We start from the raw sequence: 27,517 nt of genomic DNA, 5'->3' as shown, positions 1-27,517 counted from the left end.
CCCCATCTCGCCCACGTTGGAGTCGTGTCACAGACTCTGAAAACAGAAAGGTTAGGCGATTTGTGAGAGCTGCCCTGTGAGTAACTTAACTGGCAGATGCAGGGATGAAGTATTCGGTCCCAGTTGTCAGGCCTCAGCTCCCCCCTGCTCCTGCCCCCCTGACGAGCTCTGTGTGCCTGTGGTGACTCCTGGAGGCCCTGCAAGTCCATCATCCTCACTGCCCTTTCCCAGTGTGATCTGATAGACATCCCTAGCAGTTAGACACTGTTTTCATCCCCATTTTCAAATTAAGAAACTGAGGCTCAGAGAAGGCAAGGTAATGTGTCAAAAGGAACATAGCTAATGAGAACTTGAACCCAAGTCTAACTCCAAAGCACATGCTTTGAATCACTATACAATGCTGCCAGGGATATAGTTCCTTTTGTTTTATGGACATGATAGCTGTGTGTATGTCATCTTGTGTTCATTTTGTCCTGAACACCAGCAGTACTAGAAGGCAAGGAATTGTAACATACTCTCCTTTTGAGCCCAGACTTCCCATGATCTCCTCTGCTCCAAGGCAAGGCATGAATCAGACAGCAAGCGAGCTTAGACGGGGGTGAAGAGGTCCCCCCGTGTGGGCAGGAGCCTTGCATCAGTTGGAGGGGGTTCCATACTGTTGCTTCCACTCAGGTGGATAATCATAGGGTCTTTGGGATGTACTAACTGTGCTGTATTCCTCTAGTCTGCAAGTAAAGACTGTTTCCTTATGGCCTCAGAATTCTCTGTGCTCACTAATGTATATTGTATTTTACAGATGACACCACAGGGATGCATTCTGTTTATACCATCTACCAAGGGCATGAGATCATGTTTCATGTTTCCACCATGTTGCCATATTCCAAAGAGAACAAACAGCAGGTACGTGTGAACACGCAAACCATTCAATAGTCAGTGACCTCAGTGTGGAGAAAGCATAGCTATGACTTCATAGAATTAGAGACTACGGATGTTAATACATGAGCTGAACTTCAGGCACCAGTTTTGGGGATGTTGTTACAGTCTGTTTATTTGAACTTTCAACAAGCCGTAGGAAGAACTACCCTCACTGATCAGGAAATAAAGGATCAGAGGCAGTGGTGCATGTACACATCTGTGTGGATGTGTGTGTGTGTGTGTGTGTGTGTGTGTGTGTGTGTGCGCGCCTTTGTGTGAGTGTGGTTTTCTACACTCCTGAGGGACTATCTTGCGTATACGTGGCCTTTTCTCTGTGACTTCTGTCCATGTGCCTTGTGTCTTGTCAGAATGAGATTTTTCCAAGATGTAACACTATGTTTCCTGAGGAGTGGTTGCAAGTGTTTTTTCAGGTTAGTGCAGGAGGTTAACACTGAGCATCTACATGGCCTGTGCCCTGTCGGGGAAAAAGCTACCTGAGAACACTCCTCACCCACCCCAGAGATTAGCCATTTCCAGGAGAAAACTTGCCAGTTTGATGAAATCTAGATATAACAATGATACATGCTGCTGGTTTTTGAAGGATTTGGGGGGTTCCATTTACCTTTTTATTAGATTCTTGTCCCTTTTTTTACACACTGAAGGCATCTGTATAAGTAAATATCACAAACATGAATGGACAGTTATTCAGCAAAGATTTGTGAAAAATACGAACCTAGAGAGGGTATGTGATGGGCTAAAAGGGCTTTTTTCTGAACACTTATAATCCATATTTCAGTAAGACTTCAGTGATGGGGAAAGACACAATGCAGATCATTGGGCTAAAACATGGCGGTGTTGTCTTGAAACACAGCGGTGCTTTGGGGACATAGTGGGGGGTGAGGGGAGGTCAGGAAGAGCTCGTTCTGTTTGGTGGTTTGGGGCCTGGAATAAGGAGCTGGTGAATTGTCTTATAGGCAGTGGAGACCCATTGGAGGTTTTAAGCTTGTTCTGATTTTAGAAGGCTAACTTGTAAAGGACAGGCGGAAGCAGGAAGTGCCTCAGCCCAGGAAACCTGCTTAAGTGGCTAAGAGTTACTTTCTGCAAGGCGTCTTCCCTCGTGTGGTTGAGGTGACCTATGTTAGTGCTACCAGGCTGTCTCTACCTCTTAGGAGCTGAAGCTCTTAGGATCTTGGGATCACATGGAGAAGAGAAACCAAGCTGGCCTTCCCAATCATCATGAATTGTGTTGACCTCTTACATCTCAACAATAATAGTGAAAAACTTCCACTGAAGTATTTTACAATCCTCCTCCTCCCCCAACTCTGTCCGACATTTTCAGCCCTGTACATTCACCAACATTGCCCATGTCCTGTGACAGATAAGGGCATTAGCCAGAGACAGGAGGAAGCAATGTGACGTTCAACCTTCACCCAACCCAAGTCTTTAATCTTTTTTCTTTTAATTTAATTTGTTTTTGGCTGTGTTAGGTCCTCGTTGCTGTGCACGGGCTTTCTCTAGTTGCGGCGAGCTGGGCCTACTTTTCGTTGCGGCGTGTGGGCTTCTCGTTGCCGTGGCTTCTCTTGTTGCGGAGCACAGGCTCTAGGCACACGGGCTTCAGTAGTTGTGGCACGCTGGCTCAGTAGTTGTGGCTCACAGGCTCTAGAGCGCAGGCTCAGTAGTTGTGGCGCATGGGCTTTGTTGCTCCGCTGCATGTGGGATCTTCCCGGGCCAGGGCTCAAACCCGTGTCCCCTGCACTGGCAGGCAGATTCTTAAGCATTGCACCACCAGGGAAGTCCTAAGTCGTTAATCTTATCTTTTTGAGGGGGCTGTTAGCATATTAAGACGTAACGCATTTACCAGGAGAACTGAAATATTCCCAGATGGACTCTGGTGTGCTCAACATCCTGGCCAGCTCCATGGGTAGTGCTAGTGTCCTCCACTTGCCCAGCATCAGTAGATATGAAGAAAATCACAAGTAGAAAACTTGTCTCTATTACCAGGAAGATAAAGCAGGTGGGAAGAGTCAAAGAAATGCACAGTGACAGTGAACCTTATTGGTGCCTGATTCTGGGAGAGCAGAGAAGGACCACTAACTGCAAGCCTCCTTCTGAACCTGTCATGGTTTCTTGGGGGCCTAGGGTAATGGTCAAAAGTCAGAGGCCAGGGCTTCCCTGGTGGCACAGTGGTTGAGAGTCCACCTGCCGATGCAGGGGACACGGGTTTGTGCCCCAGTCTGGGAAGATCCCACATGCCGCGGAGCGGCTGGGCCCATGAGCCATGGCTGCTGAGCCTGCGCGTCCGGAGCCTGTGCTCCGCAATGGGAGAGGCCACAACAGTGAGAGGCCCGCGTACTGCAAAAAAAAAAAAAAAAAAAGTCAGAGGCCAATGTGGCTCATAAAATCTTGGTGGCTTTTTGACCTCCTAGCCTCTAGAATGCTAGTGGAACAGTCCAAGCCACATTCCCAAATCTGATGTAAAGAAACAAGCTTTCACAAAGATTTTGTAGGTTCTGGTATTACAATTAACTCCTTCATCTCTCTCCTTCATCACCAGACCAAACCACAATGCAGGCAGGGGAGGGGGTGTAGTTATTTGGCTCTCTGAGACTCATCTTCTCCCTAACGTCCCGTGATGTCTGCACCCCTAACATCCAGTCTCCCAGCATTCCAGACCCCGACAGCAGCACCTAGGACCAGATGAAAGCACAGGCTCTGTGATCAGCCGGATCTGGGCCAAGCCCTAGCTCCGCCACGAGCTAGCTCTGTGATCTTGGACACCCCGTGTGTGCCGCCAGCCCCAGGGCTCAGTTCTCGGCTCCCTTCTCTTTCTACACTCATTCGTCCCTTTATGATCTCATCCAGTCTTATGGTTCTGAATAGCTTTTATATGCCGCTGACACTCAAACTTACAGCTCCAGCCAGCCCTCGCGGGAACTCCAGACCAGATATGCAGCGTTCTCGACACCTCCCCTGGGCTCAACATCTCAGACCTAGTCTTTCCAAAGCTGAACTCCAACTCTCCTCCAGACCTGTTCCTCCTGCAGTCTTTCTTATCTCTGTTGATGGCTATTCTGTTCTTCCAGTTTCTGGGGCAAAATGACTCTGGAGTCATTCTTGACCCCTCTCTGTCTCATCCCATTTTCAATTTGTCAGGAAATCCTGTTGGCTCGAGCTTCAGATGACACCTAACCTCTCCTCACAATTCTGTTACCACACAGCTCGGAGCCCCATCACCTCTTGTTGGATTATTGCAGTAGCTTCCTCTCTGGCCTCCCTGCTTTTACCCTGGTGCCCGATAGACTGTTTCTCAGTCCTCCAGCCACAGTGACCCTTTAAAATGCACGTCAGTCTCTTCCTAAACAGTGGCTCCTGCTTCACTCAGTGTCAAAGCCATATCCTTAGAGGGGCCTGCAAGGCTCTGCGTGACCTCTGTTCCTTCTCTGGTCCCATCGCCCACTACTCTTCTTATTTCCTCCCTCCCAGTCATATTGGCTTCCTTTCCTGTTCCCCAGAGTCACCAGATACTGTCCCATGTCATGGTCTTGGCGTTGCCCTTCTTTCTGCCTAGAACTCTCTCCTACCAGGTATACTGTGGCTGACTCACTCACTGCCCTCAGATCTACCCAAATGTCAGCTGTTAAACTGAACCCCTGGCTGAATTTAAAGCTGCAGCCCGCCCTCTCCCAGCGCCCCCAGGCCCCTGCGTGGCTCTCTTTCCTCCATTGCACGTATTACCGCCTAACGTTATGTGTATTATTTAGTACACTTGTTTGTTATATTTACTATAACTAATGGATAAAGAAGATGTGGTACGTATATTCAATGGAATATTACTCAGCCATAAAAAGGAATGAAACTGGATCATTTGTAGAGATGTGGATGGACCTAGAGACTGTCATACAGAGGGAAGTAAGTCAGAAAGAGAAAAACAAATATTGTATATTAATGCATATATGTGGAATCTAGAAAAATGGTACAGATGAACCAGTTTGCAAGGCAGAAATAGAGACACAGATGTAGAAAACAAACGTACGGACACCATGGGGAGAAAGCGGGGAAGGCGGGGGGGCGGTGGTGGGATGAATTGCGAGATTGGGATTGACATATATACACTAATATGTATAAAATAGATAACTAATGAGAACCTGCTGTATAAAAATTAATTAATCTTAAAAAAATAATATATATATATATATATATATATATAAAAGCTTTATTGAGATAGTATTCATATACCATACAATTTGCCCACTTCAGTATGTTCACAAGGTTATTCAACTATCACCAGGGTCAATTCTAGAATATTCTCTTACCCCAAAGAGAAACCCCTCTCTTAGCCGTCACTCCCCACTCCACCACTGCCTGGTCTCTGGTAACTACCAGTCTGCTTTCTCTCTTGATTTGCTTATTCTGGACACTTCGTATAAATGAAATCACATAATATGTGGTCTTTTGTAACTAGCTTCTTGCACTTAGCATGTTTTCAAGTTTCATCCGTGCTGTAGCCTGTATCTGTATCTCATCTCTTTTTATTGCTGAATAATTTCCCATTTTTTAGATACCTACCACATTTTGTTTATCCACTCATCAGTTGATACATCAAAAATTACTTATTTTTATTTTAACATAAAATTTACAATTTTAACCACTTTTAAGTGTACAGTTCAGTGGCATTAATTACATTAAGTACAGTGTTGTGCAGTCATCACCACCATCCATCTCCAGAACTTTATCATCTTCCCAAACTGAAACTCTGTACCCATTAATCCATAAATCTACATTTCTCCCTCCCCCAGCCCCTGGCAACCACCATCCTCCTCTCTGTCTTTATGAATTTGACCATTCTAGGAATCTCATATAAGTGGAATCAAACAACATTTCCCTTTGTGTCTGGCTTATTTCACTGAGCACAGTGTCCTCAAGGCTCATCCATGTTGTACCATGTGTCAGAATTTCCTTCCTTTTTAAGGTTGAATAATATTCCATTGTATGTTTATACCACATTTTCTTTATCCATTCATCCACTGGTGGATGTTTGGGTTATTTCCACCTTTTGGCTATTATGAATACTTCCACTAAGAACATTGGTGTACAAATATTTATTTGAGTCCCTGCTTTCAATTTTTGGAGTATATACCCAGAAGTGGAATTGCTGGATCACATGGTAATTCTATGTTTAGTTTTTTGAGGAACCACCATAACATTTTCCACAGCAGTGGCTATATTTTACTTTCCCACCAGCAATGCATAAGTTCCAATTTTTCCACATTTGTAACAACACTTGTTATTTTCTTTTTTTAAAATAGCTATCCTAATGGGTATGAAGTGGTATCTAATTGTGCTTTTGATTTGCACTTCGCTAATAATTAATATATTGAGCATCTTTTTGTGTGTTTATTATCCATCTGTATATCTTCTTTAAAGAATTGTGTATTCAAGTACTGTGCCTATTTTTTAATCACATTATTTGTATTTTTGTTGTTGAGTTGTAGGAGCTCTTTATATATGTTATTGGATGTATGATTTGCAAATATTTCTCCCATTCTTTGGGCTGCCTTTTCACTTTGTTGATAGCATCCTTTAGTGTACAAAAGTTTTAAATTTTGATGTAGTCGAATTTGTGTATTTTTCTCTTTCATTGGCTGTGCTTTTTGTGTCATATCCAAGAAACAACTGCCAAAAATCTTTTTGAACTGAATTGAATTGAAATTATTAGAACATCTCTAAACCTTAGTTTCCTTATTTGCAAAATGAGAATAATATCTAATATGAATCAGATAGGGATCCTGTTCTCGGGAGCTTACTGTATAGAATAGGGGACACGCAAGGGATCCATGGAGTACAGTGCATCATTCTGTTTGGCCGGTTAGGCAAAGGTCTTGGACAGGGGTTGGCAAACTATGGCCCATGGGCCGGATGCAGCGTACTGCTTGTTAAATAAAGTGTTACTGGAACACAGCCATGCCCGCTGATTTATGTGTTGTCTATAGCTGCTTTTCTGTCACGACAGCACAGCTACATGGTTGTAAAGAGACAGTACGATCTGCAAACCCAAAAATATTTACTGTCTGGGCCTGTACAGAAAAGATTCACTGACCACAGGTCTAGGAGATCATTTTGGAAAGGTCAGCTGGGGTCAGATTAGGTAGGGCCATTGTTCTCGCCAAGTATATGCTTCAGAACTAGCAAAGGCATTTATTTATATTTTTAAATATACATGTTTGAGCCCCGTCCCTAGGGAATTCTGATGCAATGCCTCTGGTCTGGGGACCTTGAATGTCAGACTAAGGAGATGAGGCAGGTGTGAAGGTGAACCCAATCAGAGCAGTAAAGTGGGAGAGAATGGAGGCAAGGAGGCTGTTAAGGAGGCTTCTGAGGGAGGGTAGTCAAGAGGAAATGCAGGCCTGAATTGGGAGAGGAGGGGAGGAGATGGCTAGGGAAGCCAGGAGATGGGCTGGTGAAATTTGGGAGGCAAGGAGACAAAGATACTGAAGCTCTGGGCTCTGTGAGCGTTGGGGTTTGTCGTGCTGAGTTAGTGATTTAACTCTGTGAATGTACCGTGTGTGAGCAAACTTCTCAAGGGACGTGTTGTATGTTTGCGTCCAGGTAGAAAGGAAGCGCCACATTGGAAATGACATCGTCACCATCGTGTTCCAGGAAGGGGAGGAGCCTTCTCCTGCCTTCAAGCCTTCCATGATCCGCTCCCACTTTACACGTATCCTGAGCCTGTGTGAACCCTCCCACTAGCAAGCTGTTGGTCAGCCTCACTGGACTTAAAATGACCCTCAAACCAAATGTTACGGTTGACTGGCATGTTGTGGTTGTTTTGTGTTGCTAGATTCTTAGACCCACTGTGTTGTATTTTTCCCTCTTCTCTCTCCATCCATTGCAGTAATGGATGGACGCATCCTCAGAGAATTCTTGACTTTGGAACTATCTTCCCTTTCGTCAGGTAGTCTATGAAATGAGGGAAACTTCGTACCACCCATTGATAATAAAGGAATTAGAAGAATTATAGTTAGTGAATCCTCTGAGAAATTTGCTTTAGGTATAAAAACTTGCAAGTTAAGATAAAAAGCCAAAATAATGTGTCTTTGTTGATTCTAAGCCCTAGGAATGGCTGCTACATTACCATCTCTTGACATTTGAGATATGATAGAATTAATCCTATTTTTATTTGCTTTCCCTCTACTTCCTCTCATCCCTCTTTAGCTCATATTGCTGCCAAAGCCCTGCTGAAGTTCTCGGTAATGTCCAAGCTCAGCTCAGTCACACAGGCCTGGCACATGAGCACGGTCAGCCCAACACATCCCCAGCCTTGGCCCCGTTGTTCTGGGCCGCTGGCCATGACAGTGAGACCCAGTGGTAGTGCCTACAGGTTGTACATAATAAGTAAAAGGCAACTAATAGGCATTTTTCAGAATAAATTCTGTCTAGTTGTTCACGTTCCTTGGAAACTCCAGTGAAAGTGTTGGGAGATAGAACCGTGGCGACTCATTGCATCTGCAAGTGGATTGCTCTGCATCCTTTGACTTGTTCAATGTAGCCTCACAAAATTGCCATGAGGGCAGGGAAGAAAACAGATATGCACGTACACATTAATAATAAGTGATATCTTGCTCTGTTCACTGATGTAGGACTAATATTTCCCTCTTCCTGCAGCGGTTCTTCTTGTAGAACAGAAAGAAAACTTCTCCAGGAGGGGGAGGGAAGTGATCAGAATGACAGAGAGATCATCATTATTTTTAGAATTTCCTTTTGTTATGAGTTTTAGATTTGAGGCTTGGCATATTTGTTTCTGGAAAGGGACAAGCCAATAATTAATGCAAATTCTTTCCACTGAGTCTAGGAGTGGAAACTGAGGGACTGAGGATGGTTTTTAGCCCTAGTTAAGGAAAGCCGGGGCTGGGAGATGGTGGGGGAGGAGGAGGAATGGAAGAAGGAAAGAAAAGCTGGTGGAGGTGGTACTATTTCAGACTCAACTCGCCCGACACAAGCAAAGCAGATTCTACTGAGAGGCTGCGGCCAGCTACACTGGTTTGTTTTGGTTTGTTTTGTCTACCAAAGCCAGAAGGAGAGAGAAGGAAGGTGTACAGTGGAAACATTTAAATTTCTTTTCTTTTCAAAATGTGTGAGATGAAATATATGACTCATTTCATTTTGGGACCTTGTTTATACTTTCAGGCAAGGGAACTGATCTTTTTGCTTTGTTTTAGTTGCTTAATAGCGTTATTTATATTGCTTTTCTGAAGGATTTGGAGAAGTAGCCCTTTCCCGAAAGGATGAGCATGCAGAGGTTGAACCTGTGTCTTCCCGGACTGTGTCTTTAACAGAAGTCAAGGTTCCATCTCAGCCTATGGGTGACAGGAGCCCTGACCCCAGGAGTGCAGGTCCAGGATGATTCTGCACACAGGGTTTGCAAAGCACAAGCCGTTGACTGTGTGAGTTGGGGTCGTTGATTAATTTCCTTAACCATCACCACAGATATTTTTGCCTTAGTGAGGTATGATCAGCAAAAGGACAATTACAGGTTGGTAACAACTTTGTCTCGATTGCTTGTTCTAATTCTCATGTTTACATGTTAATTTGGCATTCATTTTAAGACTTTTTTTTTTTTTGGTCACGCCAGGTCTTAGTTGCAGCAAGCGGGCTCCTTAGTTGTGGCTCGCCGGCTCCTTAGTCATGGCATGCGAACTCTCAGTTGCAGCATGCATGTGAGATCTACTTCCCTGATCAGGGATCGAACCCAGGCCCCCTGCATCGGGAGCTCGGAGTCTTAACCACTATGCCACCAGGGAAGTCCTAAGACTCTTGATATACATATTTTTTGATTGATTTGAAAGCCACCGTGTCTTCAGGAAAAGCTTGTTTCATATAGTGTTGCTCCATGCAGTAGACCCAAGGGTCAGGGTCAGGAATGTTACTGTGCTCCACAGAGGGCACAAGTGTGATATATTTGATCTTGACCAGAGTACCCTCCTTCCTAGGCTACATTCTTGCCCGTTTATCCTTCTCAAAAATTAATCCCGTTCTCAAAAATTAATCTGTTAAAAGGTATCGTGATGTTCTGAAAAGAGCATGAACTTTGAGCCAAATAGATCTGGGTTAGAATCCCAGCTCTATCACTTATTAACTTTGAGGCTTTGAAAAAAAAGGTGTTTATCTTCTTGGAGCCTCAAGCCTCGTCTGTGGAGTGAAGGTAATGATTCTACCTGGACAGGTTGGTGAGAATTAGCTGATGCTATGTCTTAAAAGACCAAGTATGCTGCCTGGTGTGCAGTGGGTGCTCAGTGGTGGTCTTTGCTATTGTTCCTGGGGTGCCTGATCTTGCCTGCGGCTTGGTGGGTTGGACCACGAAGGATCCAGTAAGACTTGGTCTTTGCCCTAAGCACATAGGATTGCTGCATGGTGGCCAAGGCTCTGGCAGCCCAGAGAAGGCCCTCCTCCTATGGAAGGAGCATTCCTAACAAATCACATAGGCAACTGAACAAATTTCAGATCCAAATATCGGTGATCTTTGAAGAAAAACCGAGTAATTCTGCAATGTTCTCTACACAGGCTGAAAATATTTTCAGAGGAAAGCGTACCACTCTTTGGCCCACCCTTGCCCTCCCCACCAGTGTTTACAGACCACCAGGAATTCAGGGACTTTTTGCTAGTGAAATGTAAGTTTCTATTTTGAAATGTTTTTGCAACTTGTTCTACATCAGAATACATTTCTTCCAGTTCACCCAGGATGCTGTAAAGAAGACATCATTGTTTAAGCATTGATTGCATTCCATGTTCTGTTAATTCTTCACGAGAAGCGTATTTAGTTTTCTGACAGTGTTGCAAAGGTCTCTCCTGGGTTCTCATCTATACCTACCATCCTACCCACCAAATAGCTAATATTTATTCAGTTTGATATGCCTAGCTCTGTGTTCTTTTATACGTATTATGTGACTTACATTCTTACAACAACCCTATAAGGAAATATGGTTATATCCATTTTACAAGCTAGAAAATTGAGACCCCAAGAATCTAAATAATTTGCTTAAAAATGCACAAATAACAGCATAGCTGGGATTCAAACCTGTAACTATCTTGACCTCAAGCTCCTAACTGTACTGCACACTTTCTATTCTGTGCTCTTCCACTTTATTGACTCTCAGTGTCTGTTGTCCACTAAACCACCGGCTTTTTCTTCCAGAAGAAACTTTCATTGAGCTAAGAATCCCAGTACTCTGCTTAGGCAATTGTTATTTTTTCTAACAAAATGCAGCAAGTATATATTTAATCCCATTGAATGGCATCCTGGTGTTTTTGCCCATGTGTTGGATGAGTGGGTGGATGGGTGGGTTGGTGGATGGATGGATGAGTGGGATGGTTGGATGGATGGGTGGGTGGGATAGACGGATGGATGGATGGGTGGATGGGTGGGCGGGTGGGTGGAATTGTGGATGAGGGCACGTTGGGTGTGTGCTAGGTCTTCAAGTAACTAGATGTACCCTCTGCTCAGGAAGCTTGTAATCCAACAAGAAGGGTAAGAGAGACATACCTATGGACTATGGGTTTGTACAGAGAAAATTATAGAGTTTTTAAGCATTCTTCCATGAAAGAAGAGTTATACCAGTATTAGGAAAGTGGGTGGCATTTACTGTGAGGAGTTTCCTTGAGAAGGGCATTCTCCAATAGCCTGTTAATATTTGTAACTCCCTTTATAACTTGATTTATTTTAGTAATTAATGGTGAAAAAGCCACTCTGGAAACCCCAACGTTCGCCCAGAAACGTCGACGAACTCTGGATATGTTGATTCGATCTTTATACCAGGATTTGATGCCAGATTTGCATAAGGTAACCCTGGGTCCGTGGTGTTCTTTCCTTCTCACGGGGTCTGAGTTGAGAACACAAGTCCTAGCGATGAGTCCTGGTTAGAAAAGCATAGAGTCGCCTGATCCTGCTGTCGACACTGGACTGTGGCCTCCAGGGGCTCATGTTCTCTCATGGTTGTCACGGGAAGAAGGGATGTTGAATGTCCATATACAGGAGCGTGATTTTCATAAAGCCAAGGCCTGTGGAAGTCGAGATGCAGGCTGAGGGCATGAATGTCAGTCAGCAGTCCCTGGAGCATTTGAGAGTACTTTTGGGGTATCTGTCTTTGGGGGTACTGCTCGGCATTACCCGTGCCATGGAGCTGATAGACAGGCAAAGTGGGGATTTGGGGCAGAGGATGGGGGCTCTATAAGGTTTTCTGGAGGTTTACTGGTGAGCCCCATATTCAGGCACTGAAATAAGCATGTACATTCACTGAAAATCCACTTTGTGCCAGATACTTCCTAGGCTGAAGGTGTATCCACACTGATGGGACCCAGTACCTCCCTGAGGAACCCAGCGCCTCGAGGGGCACCCATGCTTTTTGGAGGCCTCTAGACTCAGTGCGAGATCGCCACATGTCAGAGTGGTTAACGAGTGTTAATGCAAAATGAAATCATCGTTGTTTAGAAGCATTTCCCAAATTTAACAAGGAAGCGCAGAACAAGGGGGGAGACTTCCCTAGAATTGGTACAACTACAAATTCCGGCAAAAGGAGTTGCTACTGATGTGTGAACATAAATGCAGTGTCCGGTCTCAGGTGGCCGCCCGGAGGGATGACGAACATCAAAACGAGCTGGTGCTCGTGCAGTCCTTTCCCTTCAGCACAGTGACCACCACCGTCTTACAGGTGCCCTTGATTTCTGGCTGGTCGATACACCCTAACTACTCACAGGGATTGGTCCAGACCAACCCCAGGGCCCTAAAGAGCCAGCCATAATTGGTAATCTGTCCATGCCCTTTTTTCCTTAAAGTCAGGAAACGGTGAGGAGAGGGTACCAAGAGGAATATGTGATGTCCTTCAGGTCTCACCGGAAACATCACTGCCTTAGCAGCCTTCCCCAGCCCCCAGTGAAGCCACGTGCCCCTGTTAAGTGCCTCCACGTGCTTTATGGACCTCCCCTTCATAGACATTATCCCATGTGCCAGTCATGCAACCAGCTACTTAACCTGTCTCCCCCGTAGACTCTGCTCCACCAGGACACAGACCACGTGCCTCACATCCCCCAAATCCGGCAGAACAGTAGATGCCCAGCCAATACTTGCTAATTGCACGCGTGCACCCAGTTCTCGGCAGTTTGGAAGAAACTAATATTTACTGAGTATGTGCCCAAGCACCTTCCATGCATTTCCTCACTTAGTCCTCGTAACATACCTCAGAGACTGGTATTAGCCACACAAAGACACTGAGACTCAGAAATTAACTCCCTTGCCCGAAGTTACCCAGAAGGCCAGAGAGCTGCACAACTCCAGGGAGCACCGTTCACATAGAATTTTGTATGTCGTGTTCCAGGGGTGCCCCTCTCTGAGAATGGCGTCCTTGGAGCTGTGCAGCGTGGTGGCCGACCACGCTGTTAGGCAGTTAGTAGGAGGGGGGATGCTGGTTTGCTTGATTCCAGAGCCCGTGCTCTCAGCCTCCATGGGGCGGGCTCTCCCCCTGTTGCTCCTTAATCCCTCGCGTCTAGCACAGACCTGGCGGGCACTTAAGTGGTGCCTCATAGATGCTTATTGAGAGAACGAATAGAGAAGGCAGAAGTAGGACCATTTGGACAAATAGGTTTGTGCACTAAGAGAAGCCGAAGGATGAGATTTGACAACCATCTTCGGAATTCATAACTTGTCTTTCTTTTTCAGAACATGCTTAATAGACGATCTTTCAGTGATGTCTTACCAGAGTCGCCCAAGTCAGCACGGAAAAAAGAGGAGGCCCGCCAGGCAGAGTTCGTTAGAATAGGGCAGGTGGGTTTTATTCTGACACCTGACATCCAAACCAGATGGCCCGCCTGCAAAGGATGTTATGTTTGCATACTCCTGGAAGAGCTCTGTCACTTCTCTTAGGATTATTGTGGAACCACGAGTGAGAATTTTTTTTAATTTTATTGAAGTATAACTGATTTGCAATGTGTTCATTTCTGCTGTACAGCAACGTGATTCAGTTATACATATATATTCTTTTTCATATTCTTTTTCTTTATGGTTTATCACAGGATATTGAATGTAGTTCCCTGTGCTATACAGTAGGACCTTGTTGTTTATACGAAGATTTTTTTTTTGGCTGTGTTGGGTCTTCGTTGCTGCGCACAGGCTTTCTCTAGTTGTGGCGAGCGGGGGCTACTCTTTGTTGCGGAGCATGGGCTCTAGGCGCACAGGCTCAGTAGTTGTGGCTCACAGGCTCTAGAGCGCAGGCTCAGTAGTTGCGGCGCACGGGCTTAGTTGCTCCGCGGCCTGTGGGATCTTCCCAGACCAGGGCTCGAATCCGTGTCCCCCGCATTGGCTGGCAGATTCTTAACCACCAGGGAAGTCCCTAGACGAAGGAGATTTTTGATAACCATGTAGGTGTAGCTCTCTGCAGGCGTGAGTGAGAGGAAAGCCCTCTGCTGAAGCGGGGTGACACTGGCTGGGAGCAAGAGGCCACAGGGCCCAGGCTGGGCTCCCTCTTGATAAGGGAGCATGTATCATTTGCCTGCCTCCCGGGAATTTTCTGAAGTGTAGGGAGTCAATTTAGGGAAAGCACCTTGAACTCCTGCCTGGCAGGAGTCAGCACATAGGGGGTGTCCTCGCAGGAGACCTGGATTCCCCCTACCGCTTAGAAGTAGTCGTCACAGTGAGGCGGCTCCCAGGCATCACCTTATTCCAGATTTTGGAGGAAACCATTCCCCCTTTGCCTTGCTCCTACGTGACATTAGTATTTCTCAGTTCTGGAGGTGACACAGCTTTCTGCCTTGGTCCCATGTCACAAGAGGGAGGAGGAGAGCTGCCAGCTGCAGACAAGGTTCTGACCCGAAAGTCGAAGCCAATAGCAAGGTGATCAGGAAAGCTTAACGGCAAAGATAACCTTTTCCCAAAGCAGGTGCACTGTTACTGGGGCCCTCCAACTTTGGTCCATGTTTAAAGATACCCTGACTCGGGACTTCCCTGGTGGTCCAGTGGTTAAGACTCCATGCTCCCAATGCAGGGGGCTTGGGTTCGATCCCTGGTCAGGGAACTAGATCCCACATGCCACAACTAAGACCCGGCGCAGCCAAATAAATAAATATTTTAAAAAACAAAAAAAAAGATACCCTGACTCTACTTTCAGAGATTCTGATTCATCAAGTTTGAGGAGGGGCCTGGGGATTTTTTCCAATACCATCATTTCCAATGATGGTTTGGAAATCACTGTACTGATATACTGATTAGTCGAAATGACAGAAAACATTTGGAGCCATGAGGGCTTCACCAGGTCCAGCTGACTCCGTTCCTTATCTTCAATGATAGGGCAGCATGGGAACCTGAAAATTTAGCCTGAAATTACTCCTGTTTCATTAAAAAATTTTTTTCAAATCATACTTGTTGATCCTGCTGTTGTTTTCTTGCCCGATAAACTGAAAGAGATCTCTGTTCTGTCAGGCGCTGAAACTGAAATCCATTGTGAGAGGGGATGCCCCATCAAGCTTGGTGGCAGCGGGGATCTGTAAAAAAGAGGTGAGTCGATGACGCTTTCGAGTTCAGCTGTGAATGTCCTTTGTCCTCAGTGAAGTTATTGAGATTCTTAGAAAGGTTTGTGGGGCAGGAGAGGAACAGCTTGTCAACAGCAGAGCCCGCAGGGGAAGCCCCAGTTAAAGCTGGGCAGCATCTAGTGAGAGCCTCCCTGTTTCCGTATCGTGCCTGTGCCTTTGCTTGAAGGAGCAGAGCTGCTAGACTGGACCTGGGCAAGCAGACTGGGCTTAGCAGTGCTCCTCAAGCCCTGTGTGCCTACAGACCACCTGGACTTCCTGACCAAGTGCACGTTCTCATCAACAGCTCTGCGTGGCAGGGCCAAGATGCTACAGTTCTAACAGGATCTCAAGTGGTGCCTGTGCTGCTGACCATGGACACACTAAATGGCAAGGCTCTAGGGCAGTATTTCTCAAGCCTTAGTGTGTGTTAGAATCACCCCCAGAGTTTCTGATTCCGTCGGTCTGAGTGGGCCCTGAGAATGTGCATTTCTAACAAGTTGATGCTGATGGTGTTGGTCAGAGGACCACAGCTGAGCAACCACTGCTTCCTCTACAGTTCATTCAGCCAAACCAATAATTCTGTGGCCTGAATATCTGCTTCTCATTTCCACTTTCTGTGGAAAAAGAACTAGGTGGTCATCCAGCATACAAGAGAAAACAATGGAAACAAGTCGCAGTACAAACTTACTGTTGGCATGATTTTGTACTGTAAAGCCCATACCCTGCACACTGAAGTATGTCTACGTTCAGAATAGGTAAAAGCTAGTCAAATGGAACAAATCCACAGACGTTGCATCACTGGAGAGGTGGCCATCTTGAAAGCAGAAGAATTACGAACACCTCTACTTTCGCAGTAAAGGTGTGGATGACCTGTGTCTGAATTGCAGAACCTACAGACTTTAAAGTCTGGTTTCACGAAAATGATGAGCTCAAAATACAACTGATGCGGGAGAACCACAGCCGATTTCAGACAAGACTGATGGCAAAGCATCTTTTCCAAAGGTTCCAAAGGTTGCAAAAATTCCCACTATCTGCTTGTTCCTATGAATAGGAGAATTTGCAGTGTTGTCAAGCCCTTTATAGATAACAAATTCCAGTAAGACTTAGTAGCCTTCTTAATAAGAAGTTCTTAGGTGTACATAAAAATGAAAGTAACTTGTTCACCGGTAAACGACAAAGAAAGAGCTTCCATGTTTTGGATCAGTGCAGGACCTACCAGTGGGCCACGGACCATCCATGAAGAAGCACTACTCGACAGGCCCTCATGGACTGTGGTGCAGTTGGCTCTGCAGAGGCCAGAGTCCCACATGCTGTTCCCAAGAGTGCTCCACTTGCAGAGCATGGGCATTGCCAGCCTCCTGGGCGTCCATCATTTCATGAGCTGTGTTAATGTCCTTAGCAGGAGCCAGGAAAGAGTTCTGGGCCTGGGCAGGAAGGCCCGGAGACCACACCATTGCCCTCAGAATCTGCACCAGGCCCGTCATGTGGCAGCGGGAAGTCCAGTGCAATGATAAATGCCATCAGGCCTCAGACCAGAGCGTCTGTGGGTCTGGGGCTGAGTTCTCATCGCTGACACCTCCTACGTGATGGCCTCAGACTCTTGCAGTCCCCAGCCACTTTGAGGGCCCATGAAGCCAGTGGACCCCCATGCCCCCAACACGCACACTCCAGCCCATTAAAATTACGAATGGCACCTATACAGCACGTTGAACACAGTTTCAGGGCTTCACGGACCTCCCTAAGCCCCCCTGGATCCTTCAGGGCCCCTAGATCTTCTGGGTTAAAAACCCCAGTTCTGCAGAAGTGTTCTGATCTTGTGTCCTGCACGCAGAGAACATTCTGTTATTTGGAGTTGGCTTTCCACCTTGGTGTCTAATGCTCTAGCGTCTGTGTCTGTCGCCCAGTTGGCATTTACATTGGCTTTGCTTTTGAATATCCTCCTGCTCTAAGTCACAAACTCAGAATTTCCAGAAATCTTAGGGAATTGCCATTCCGAGTAATGACCTGCACTTGTGCAGCCCTCTTTCAGTTTATAAAATATCTTCACATTCTTTGTGTGATCTTTTCACCACAGCCTGAGCCTCATCTTAGCAATTAGAATATTCATTTTGCGGCTGTTGGGTTTTATAAAGGGAAAGCATACATCTCTAAGACAGCAATAATGCACACAGTGTTTACCCTCATCCCAAATGACACCCTTGCAGGTGACCTCAGAGCCATCGCTTCTACTTTGAGTGTGCGAGCGTGTGCTTACCCGGCCCATGCAAACACACCTACGCATGCACACGGGCTCTTGTACAGCCCCAGGTAAAAGTGAAGACGTGGGACTTCAATTCGTCCCTGAGAATCTCCACAGACTTCCTTGTCCCTTGAGGGCAAGCCACATGCTTTGGAGGGAAATTAATGGTTTGGTTGAGAATGTCCCTGATTCTGGTGTGGCTCAGAAGCCACGAACAGCGCCTGCAGACTCCAGGCATCGGCCGCAGCTCCGAGGCAGCAGTGAGGGGATGCTGACTCTTCCTGCCCAACATGGAATGAAACTAAGGATGCGAGTTCCATGATGTGAATGTGTCACATGGGGGAACACGAGTGGGTTTCATCAACAGCCCTCGCCATGTTCCTACAAACAGGTGTTATTTTTTTCTTGAAGATTTGTAGCCTTAAGTGGGTCAGTAAGCATTTTCATGTTAAGACGATGTCAACTTCTTGCATTGTGTACGGTTTAATAATTTTGCCGAAATCAGCAACACAGGAATCTGACTTTGTGTAGAGAGTTGGGTGGGACTTCCTCTTATAATAAAGAGAAACGTTTGCTTAGAAAACGTTACCAATGCTCCGATTGCCCCTGTGGGGTGTCATTACGATATAGACTCTGGTCACGGTGCCAGAAACATGTGACTCCAGCCTTTTCCTATTGCGTGAGTTTCTGGAGGGAGACTTTTCTTCTTAAGGAAGGTAACTGAGTCAGAGCCCTTCTAGCTCCCAGGGTTTGAGGGCATCTGTGTTGCTGTTTTGGGTGGTGGTGTGCTGTGCGTTTCCACCTATGGGCCTGTGTGTTCTTTCTGGTGCACTTACCTTCTGATGCTTGGTTGCCTCGCAGCCTTGGGAGCCCCAGTGTTTCTGCAGTAATTTCCCTCACGAAGCCGTGTGTGCAGATCCCTGGGGCCAGGCCTTGCTGGTTTCCACTGATGCTGGCGTCTTGCTAGTGGATGGTTAGTGAGTAGCTGCTCCTTCAAATGTCTCTCTTTGTATAACTTGTAGTGCTTCTAAGATGGGTGACCACCGATCAGCTCCCTTTAGATAAATGGGTCCTCAGCAGTGTCCTTAGCAGAGCTTTATTTCCTTAAAAATTACTCCCTTGTTTTCAACAGGCAAGCCAGGGCTGTGGGAGGTGGGGGTTGGGTGCGGGCATGCATGACAGTTTCATCCCTTCCGATTAGTCTGTGGATATCAAATAACCTGCAAGGAAAATCTCCTTTGCGGCAAATACTTACCATGAGTCCAAAATTTTACTTTAAATTGATAAGGGCAGGGCTTCCCTGGTGGCGCAGTGGTTGAGAGTCCGCCTGCCGATGCAGGGGACACAGGTTCGTGCCCCGGTCCGGGAGGATCCCACATGCCGCGGAGCGGCTGGGCCTGTGAGCCATGGCCGCTGAGCCTGCGCTCCGCAACGGGAGAGGCCACAACAGTGAGAGGCCCACGTACCGCAAAAAAAAAAAAAAAAAATTGACAAGGGCAGGTTGTTATTTAGAGCCGCTGTCTCAGGGATATGCTCTCTCTCTTTGTTTTTTTTTTTTTGCTGTAAGCGGGCCTCTCACTGTTGTGGCCTCTCCCGTTGCGGAGCACAGGCTCCGGACGCACAGGCTCAGCGGCCATGGCTCACGGGCCCAGCCGCTCCGCGGTATGTGGGATCCTCCCGGACCGGGGCACGAACCCGTGTCCCCTGCATCGGCAGGCGGACTGTCAACCACTGCGCCACCAGGGAAGCCCGATATGCTCTCTCTTGAAGTGCTTTTTTTTTTCTTTTAAGATTTCTAATTTGAAAAGTACTCAGTATCCAAAATAAACAATAAGAATCTTAGATAACCTGTATTTGGTGGATAGAGAAACAAAGATTCTGACAGGAAGACAGATCTCATCTCAATATAAAACCAAACTTTACACAGCCGGATGGGTCAGCCTGCCCCCAGGGAGGCGGTCAGCTCCCTGTCACCACAGATCAGTCACCAATCAGACATGACCTTGGCAAGGATGCCATAGAGGGCATTCAACTTCGAGTGGGGATTTAATTTAGCCTCAAGGACTGTGTGGTCCTTTCCAGCAGGAGGCCCCTTGGATTCTTCCAGACTCCTAATGAATGATAAAGGAGCTAAACACTAGTAGCAAGTCATGTCCTGGGGCTTCAGAGGGAGCCGTAGGTGTAGAGACAGCATCTTCCAAGGGCACATCCTCCGTGCCCAGGAGCAGGCTGCCCGGTCTCTGGTTACCATAGTGATGCTTTATGAGCATCCTGAAGGCCACCTCCTGTGAGAGTAACGTAATGGCCTAAAACTGCAGCATCTTCCCATCCTTGGCCTCAACCTTTACTCCCTCCTCAGTCCCTGACTCAGCACGTGTTCCGGCCCCGTGCTAGGTGCCTCCTGTAGGACGATGAGAGGTGGACAGGACTTTATAATGGACTTATTTCTGACCTTATCTGTTATTTTTGCTATATCTTTAAATGTTGTATCCATAACATAATTTTTTAAATTCACATATATACACATATATAATTGTGTATATAACTAATGTACTAAAAGCCAGATAACTTAAAATTCAGAATTTAAATTAAGTATTTCATTTTAGAAACTTTTATAAAACAATTAGAAAATCTTTGTGATATTGAAGAAAACCTCTCTGAGCTTCAGGTTTCTCTAAAGTGGGGGTAATTTTTTAAGTAGCTAAAAAATAGTTTATAATAATGGGAAATGATGAACTAAACAAAATAAGGATGATGATCCTAACCGCAAGGGAGGTTACACGAAGTTACTTACTTACCTGTAAGTGCTTGAAGCGGCGTCTGGCACACAGCAGTAACTTACCAAACAGTCGCTGTCATCATTACTCTATCCCTATGAACTTGCCAGAAGGTAACAAAATCTATAGATTTTGCTCAAAGTGCAACCAGATAAAAGAATTTATTAAAAAAAACAAACCTTAGGGGTTTAGTCTAGTCTCTTAGTTTTACAGATGAAGAAACGGAGGCCTAAAGAAATGATGTGACTTGCCCAAGGCCATACAGCTGGTTAGTGGCACATCTGGAACCAGAACCCAGAGGTGATTCCTTGTCCAGTGCTCTCTCCACTAAACCAACTACATTTTATTAAAATTAAATTAAACTCTACCAATGTTACTGTCTTTACCTTGAAGCAGATTTCCAAGACTATACTCCTCGGCAAATAATTATGAAAAGTTTTGTGATGAAAAGAATGTCAAATTCTACCTGTTTGGCTTTTTAGGAAAGAGAAGGTATGTTTCATAGTGACTATTTGTAAGGCTTGACTAAAAACAGAAAAAAAAATTCTGTTTGAGTTGCTTCTATGTAAATGTAAAATCCAAACCAAGATTACCAAGTCCCTTTCTGCAATTTTCACCTTTACGTATCCAAAATGTAATGGAAGTGTCAGATATAAGGATTATTGTGACCGCCAGGAAATTCTTTTCTTTCAAACTTGAGGGACGTTGTCTTAACACAGGTGGTAGCCATATACACCCACCACCAGCTTAGAGGTATTACTCACATTATTACTTTCATGTCCTAGTTATGCAGTAATGCATCCCTGTTTGCCTTTGCTAAAAAGAGAATAACCCTTAAGGCTTTCTTTGTATTCCTTGTTCTGCTTTTAAGCCATAATTCTCTTGTTATTTCTTTGTTTACCTTTTTCTTGTCTACACTTAATTGTATTATGAATTATCTCTGTGAGTGAATCTCTCCATTTCGTTTCAAGCCAAGTTCTACTCTATCCCATTAGCCTCTGCTTAATTTCATTAGACTTACCCCCTTGAGAGTCTGCTCCTTTCAAGGTCACTATTAAACATCAAGATTCTTTGCATTCTAAGTGTAGCAAAACCTACTCTGAAGGGAGACTAAATACTGATTAAATATGCTATCACCATTTGTTTTGGTTTTGCAGTAATAGAAAAGCCAGCTCTAAAAGATAGTTTCTTCGTAAAGAGATTACAAGAAGGAAACCATGTTATGAAATAGTCATTGAATCCACGTCACTTTCTCATATCCTTTCCTTCCCTTCCTTCCTGTGCTGTATATAAACCTGTTTAGCCACCTGAAAAAGACTGGAGAATAAATGCTAATTTACTCTGTACATAGTCAGGCAGCCACACGGTATCCCTCTGTTTTAACTGTAAAATGAAGTGCTTCTGTCACATTAATTCCTTACGGCACAGTTTTCCCGTGCTCACCCCATCAATCCACAGGGATGCAGTGCTGTTTCTAGGCTACAACACTGGCTAAGAGCCCAGACTTTGTCCTTGCACAGACTTGGGTTCCGCAAGCTCAAGACGTGAGCTTAGACAATTTTCTATCACCTCTGAGCCTCAGGTTCTTCATTTGTTAAATGGGAGTATTAGAAGTTCCTACCTAGTAGGGTCATTGGGAAATCTACATTAAATGACACATAAAACACTTAGCATTAAGGCCTGGCATGTAGGAAGCCCTCAGTGTATGAGAACTGTCATTCACAAAATGAAACAAGCATAGTCACTTAGTCAAACATAGAGATGGGTACTGGAATGATCATCTCATGGTTTGAAAAATTGAGTCTGCCCCCGCAGACGCACAAAGAGCCTGAGAATCAGTCCTCTTGGGAAGGCCTGGGCTAGAGGAGCAGGAAAGTGTTTGATGGGCTGTCACAGAACTTACATTAGCCCCGATCATGAAGCGCAACTAGAGCCAAGCCCTCTGGCTAGTAAGAGCCTAGCAGGCTCTGTGCTCTGACAAAGACAGAGCTCTCACAGGCCTGCAGGAGTGGGATGATAAAAGCTCTGCTCCCTCCTGGGCACCATCCAGGGAGGGACGAACTCCCAGACAGCCAAGATCCTCAGGGCCTCTCACACCTAAATTACAATGAAGGAAACACCCACACCCACAGCTGAACACTTGAAGACCTAACTGTCTTCAAAGTGCAGGTAAAGAGTCAGCTAGACAGTTCTGCCTAATATGTTTACACCATCCTGGGACATCGTGGCCTTGCCCTGAGTCTGTGTCAAGCTCAGAACAGACCCTTTGCTTATGGAACAGCCTTAATTCTTTTAGCCCTCTTTGTCCAAGGGACCCCCAGGAGCAAAGTAATTGCTAGCAATTTAAGATCCCAGTAAGTAAGCGTAAAAGCAAATCCTATGTATAATTGCAGCGTCTTTAATCATCGGTTTACCTGACGTCTTCCCAAACGTTTCCACTAAAATTCGTTTTTTCCTGTTATTTGGGAAACGTAATTGATATTTCTCTCTTCTTTTATTTTTGTCTAAAAAGGAGATTTCATATTCCTATATGGAGAAATACTGAAAATTTATAGGTAAATTACTATTGACGCGGACATAGGGCATGTTGCAATACGAAGTTTGTTTTTATTTTATATACAAAAGGAAATTCTAATTTTGCTTTCTTGAGAAATATGCAAGATAACCTAAGATGTGCTGTGATTTCAAACATGACAAAAAGTCAGAAAATGCTCAAGAGAAATGGCTAAGCTTATTAGCATTTTTTAAAACTTGGTATTCAGTTCTTTGGAATAATCCCAGCAAAAATTGGAATTGGGAGATGCTGCTTTTTCTTTGATGAACATTGAGGAGAAGAATACAGCTTAGGGGCCCTGTATGGAGTTGTGAATGCCTTTGGGAAAGAAATGCCAGGCCTTCTCCCTGAGCTAAGAGGAGACTAGTGCTTGAACTTTCTGGGTAGCCCTTATGAAAGCTCTAGAAACTGTCCTCCTTCCTCACCTAGGGAGAACCGGGGTCCAAAACTACCCACAGGCACGTTTTGTAGGTTCTAGAAAGTGTGGGCTGGGTTGCAGCATCGGGTAACCAGGTTTCCTCTTCCAGATGACCTTCCATCAGTGCCAGTGTTTGACAAAACTCTGCCCGTGAAGCAGATGCATGTGCTGGAGGCTCTGGACCTTCTGATTTTCAGAGCAGACAAAGGTGGTACTCCTCTCCAGGTGACGTTTTCTGGGAGGAAGGGAAGCGTGTAGCCTGCAGCCGACACAAGGGTCGTGGGGCTCTGGCTGCATCAGTGGTGCCAGCTGTTTCTTCTCCTGGTGCCCAGGGCTCGGGGGCCTTGGTGGCCCATATGTCCTCTGAGGAGGGGATGGTGAGGGAGAGAAGCGGGGGGGCATCCTAGATTGCATCATTACATAAAGGCGATGCCGGGTTGCTCCTGGATTCTGGAACACCTCAAATTCTGATTCCTCGAGCAGTGGTTTTCCTATACAATCCACCCTTTCAGTTCTTCCAGGTCGCCTTACTTTTCCATCCATCTCCTCTGTCTGCTTTATCCCACCAGGGAAAGACGCCCGCCTCTTTGTCTTCAGGCTGAGCGCTGTGCAGAGGGGCATTGAGGGCAAGCAGGCCGTGAAGGGCAAATATGACTGCAGAGAAAACAAGCTGGAGAAAACCAAAGGTGACTCGATTCTTCATATTTTGGTGGTTTCCATCCAATTAATCTTTTTCTCAGACTGCCCAGATTTTACTGAAAAGAAAAATGAGTGGGAGTTTGATTTTATTTGTTTTCACTTGGAAACATCACAAAGGTAGCGTCACTGCTTCCCTAAGACAGCTTGAGTGATAGAAAAGCAGGTTGAGGACTCAAGGAAATTCTAGGTCTGGTTTGACAAGTTTGGGAATGAGTTAAGCTCTATGAGCAAACCTGTGAAAAGAGACTTTTAGACTTTGATTCCCGGAACTCTGATCACCCTTCACTTTAGTTCATATCATGTAATGGGTGTGAAGCTAAGTCCACAAACTCTACTAGAGAGGGAACATGACTTCCTTAATTGTCCTGTAATTCAACCTAATTTCTATTTCAAGTCCCCACTTTGCCTAGTGGCGGGAACGTTTCTTAGTCATTTCACTGGGTTATGCTTAATTTCCGGGGTTCTTAGGTATTACCAAATTGTCAAAGCTTGGGGGCTTCCCACCTCTGGTAGTGTGTTCAGCATCATTGATTTCTCTTCCCAGGCTGCCACTTGTATGCCATGAACACTCACCATAGCAGAGAGCTGAGGATTGTGGTTGCCATTCGGAATAAACTGCTTCTGGTCACGAGGAAACATAGCAAGCCAAGCGGGGTGACCGGCATGTCACTGTTATCTCCCCTGCCCGAGTCACCTGTTGAAGAATTCCAGTACATCAGGGTAGGTTTTCTCATCAGATCGCTTGGCTCCCGGCCAAGGTGTCACGAGGCGGACTCCCTCCTTCCACCCAGAGTCTGCCATCCACTGGCGTTCAGGAACTGACTGGGGAAGCCCTCGCCTGTTGCCCTGGCTTCCCCAGAAGACTAAGTTGAACAGGGCTTTTCCGACTCCATCCAGCTCATTCGTACCAGTGAGCACCCAAAGATGCTGCCCTAGTGGAGATCATTTTGAAATGTATAGAAATTTAGAATCATTATGTTGGGCACCAGAAACTAACACAGTTTTAAAGTCAATTATACTTCAAAAACAAACTCATGGAAAAAGAGACCAGATTCATGGTTACCAGAGTCAGGGGGTGGGGGGAGGAGGAAGTGGAGGAAGGTGGTCAGAAGGTAAAAACTTCCCATTGTAAGACAAATAAGTACAAGGGGGGTAATGTACAACACGAGAAATATAATAACACTGCTGTATGTTATATATGGAAGTTAAGAGTTCTCATCACAAGGGAAAAAATTCTGTTTTCTTTTTCTTTTATTTTGTATTTGTATGAGGTGATGAATATTCACTAACCTACTGTGGTGATCATTTTATGATGTATGTAAAGTCAAATCATTATTGTACACCTTAAATTTATGCAATGCTGTATGTCAATTATATCTCAATAAAACTGGAAGGAGGAAAAAAAGGATGCTGTTCTAGGCCCTGGGGATACAGTAATGAACAACAAGAAAAAAGTGTCTTTTCTTGTGAAGATTGCTTTCTAGTTGCAGGACAACAGAAATAGGCCAATAAGTCTGAGTCCTGAGGATAACAGTAAAGTAGGGTAAGGAAACAGAGGATCGTGAATCGGGGAGGTAGGGGATCTCTTTTAGAAAGGGTATCTCAGAAGCCCTCTCAGAAAAGATTACCTTTGAGGGGAGATCCAGATGAAAGACGGGACCGAGTGATGAGGGTCTCTGGGGAAAGGGTCTCCGGGCAGAAGGGGAGCGGCCAGCGAGGGCCCAGTGGCCCAGCTCAAGGCACAGCCAAGAGGCTGGGCGGCTACAGCCGAGGGGACAGACAGGGGTCAGTGTATGGGGACCAGGTTCTCTTGGGCCCTGAAGGCCATTGCAAGGACGTTGGCTTTGACACCGAGCAAAAGGGGGAGCCATGTGAAGGTCTGAAGCAGAGCAGTGGCAGGTTTTAAAAAGGCCATGCTGGCTACTGGACAGAGGAGAGAGTAGGGGGCCAAGAGTGGAATAAGGAGTCCAGCTAAGAGGCTGATGCAGGGCCCTGGCAAGAGACGAGGTCAGCTTTGGTCCTTGGCAGGTGGAAAGGTGTGGTGGACAAAGCTGCCCCTTTGCCTGAGTCAGTAGGATTTGCTACTGGGCTGAGCGTGGAGCCTGTGAGAGAAGCCTCCTGGAGCATCAAGGCCCTTCCCGATCTTACCATTCTAGCTTTTTTAAAAGCTATGGTACAGGGACTTCCCTGGTGGTCCAGCGGTTAAGACTCCGTGCTCCCAATGGAGGGGGCCCGTGTTCGATTCCCAGTCAGGGAACTAGATGCCACATGCCACAACTAAAGATCCCGCATGCCGCAATGAAGATCCCGCGTGCCACAACTAAGACCCAGAGCAGCCAAATAAGTAAAACATATTAAAAAATAATAATAAAAACCATGGTACATTAAGGTGTCAAATATGTCAACCATTGGCCACTAAGGCGGAGTAGGCCCATAAGTGAGCTGAGAAGTCATTTTTGCCTAGACTTAAAGCTGCCTGAATTATGTGTTTCAGTTTCTGCTAATATGCAATTCCAGGGGACAGAATAGCAAAACAGTTAAAGCAAGTTACAATCTTGCTTTAAATAGGTGTTAGTCTTCTCATACAGCGCTTAGCCGTCTCAATGAGTATTTATGCCGAGCATGTGCATTTATATGGAGTATAAGCTCTGAAGTCAGGTTTCTTGAGTTCAAATCTTGGCTCTGCCACATATAAACTGTGTGACCGTAGGCAAGTCATGTGACCTTTGAGCCTCAGTCTCCTCACCTGTAACACAGAATAACAGCCTTACCTACTTCATTAGGTTGTTATGAGGATTCAGTGAGAGCAGTGCCTGGAGCTGTTAACATTAGCTGTTATTATTATTGTTATTAAATGACAGGACGGGACCAGACAGTCTGAAGGCTGACACAGGCCACACTGTTGAATTGCTTTTGTAAAATTGTTTCCTGGCCTCTCCCCTCTGCAGAGGGCTGAGCCTCGAGGACAGGCTGTAGGAGAAGTCTGGCACCATCCCTCCCGTCCTTTCCCGCCTCTGCCTCCCCTGCAAGCACAGCGCTCTGCAGGGGCCTGGCGGGGGGACTCTTCTGCATGGGGGCGGGCAGTGGGGGATTGATACGAAGGTGGCTGCTCTGTCCTCACCCCTTTCTCCTCCATCCTTGTCCACCACACAGGAGATCTGTCTGTCCGACTCTCCCTCGGTGATGACCTTGGTAGATGGGCCGTCGGAAGAGAGTGACAACCTCATCTGCGTGGCTTACCGGCACCAATTCGACGTGGTGAACGAGAGCACGGGGGAGGCCTTCAGGCTGCACCATGTGGAGGCCAACAGGGTCAGTTGACAGATATGGGGGCAAGTGGGAACCTAGAAGGCTAGGAGTTGTGT

At 45.8% G+C, this 27,517-nt stretch overlaps 1 protein-coding gene across 1 annotated transcript in view; it reads left to right on the top strand.

Annotated features, from left to right (window-relative positions):
* GARNL3 (GTPase activating Rap/RanGAP domain like 3) overlaps positions 1–27,517 on the top strand; it is a 151,099-nt gene that overhangs the window by 103,563 nt on the left and 20,019 nt on the right. Inside the window, exons 12-23 of the mRNA XM_027104817.1 lie at positions 797–900; positions 7,522–7,630; positions 9,400–9,445; positions 10,474–10,580; positions 11,634–11,749; positions 13,622–13,726; positions 15,377–15,451; positions 18,566–18,677; positions 23,563–23,661; positions 24,023–24,139; positions 24,697–24,872; positions 27,306–27,464. Coding sequence (XP_026960618.1) covers positions 797–900; positions 7,522–7,630; positions 9,400–9,445; positions 10,474–10,580; positions 11,634–11,749; positions 13,622–13,726; positions 15,377–15,451; positions 18,566–18,677; positions 23,563–23,661; positions 24,023–24,139; positions 24,697–24,872; positions 27,306–27,464 — 1,325 coding nt within the window. The remainder of the gene's footprint in view (positions 1–796; positions 901–7,521; positions 7,631–9,399; positions 9,446–10,473; positions 10,581–11,633; positions 11,750–13,621; positions 13,727–15,376; positions 15,452–18,565; positions 18,678–23,562; positions 23,662–24,022; positions 24,140–24,696; positions 24,873–27,305; positions 27,465–27,517) is intronic.

The sequence above is a fragment of the Aethalodelphis obliquidens genome, unplaced genomic scaffold (assembly GCF_003676395.1).
Source record: "Aethalodelphis obliquidens isolate GAN/ISIS:26980383/991018 unplaced genomic scaffold, ASM367639v1 scaffold7, whole genome shotgun sequence".
Taxonomy (NCBI): Eukaryota; Metazoa; Chordata; class Mammalia; order Artiodactyla; family Delphinidae; genus Aethalodelphis; species Aethalodelphis obliquidens.
Note: the sequence above shows the minus strand (reverse complement) of the source record. Positions and strands in the feature narration are given on the sequence as shown.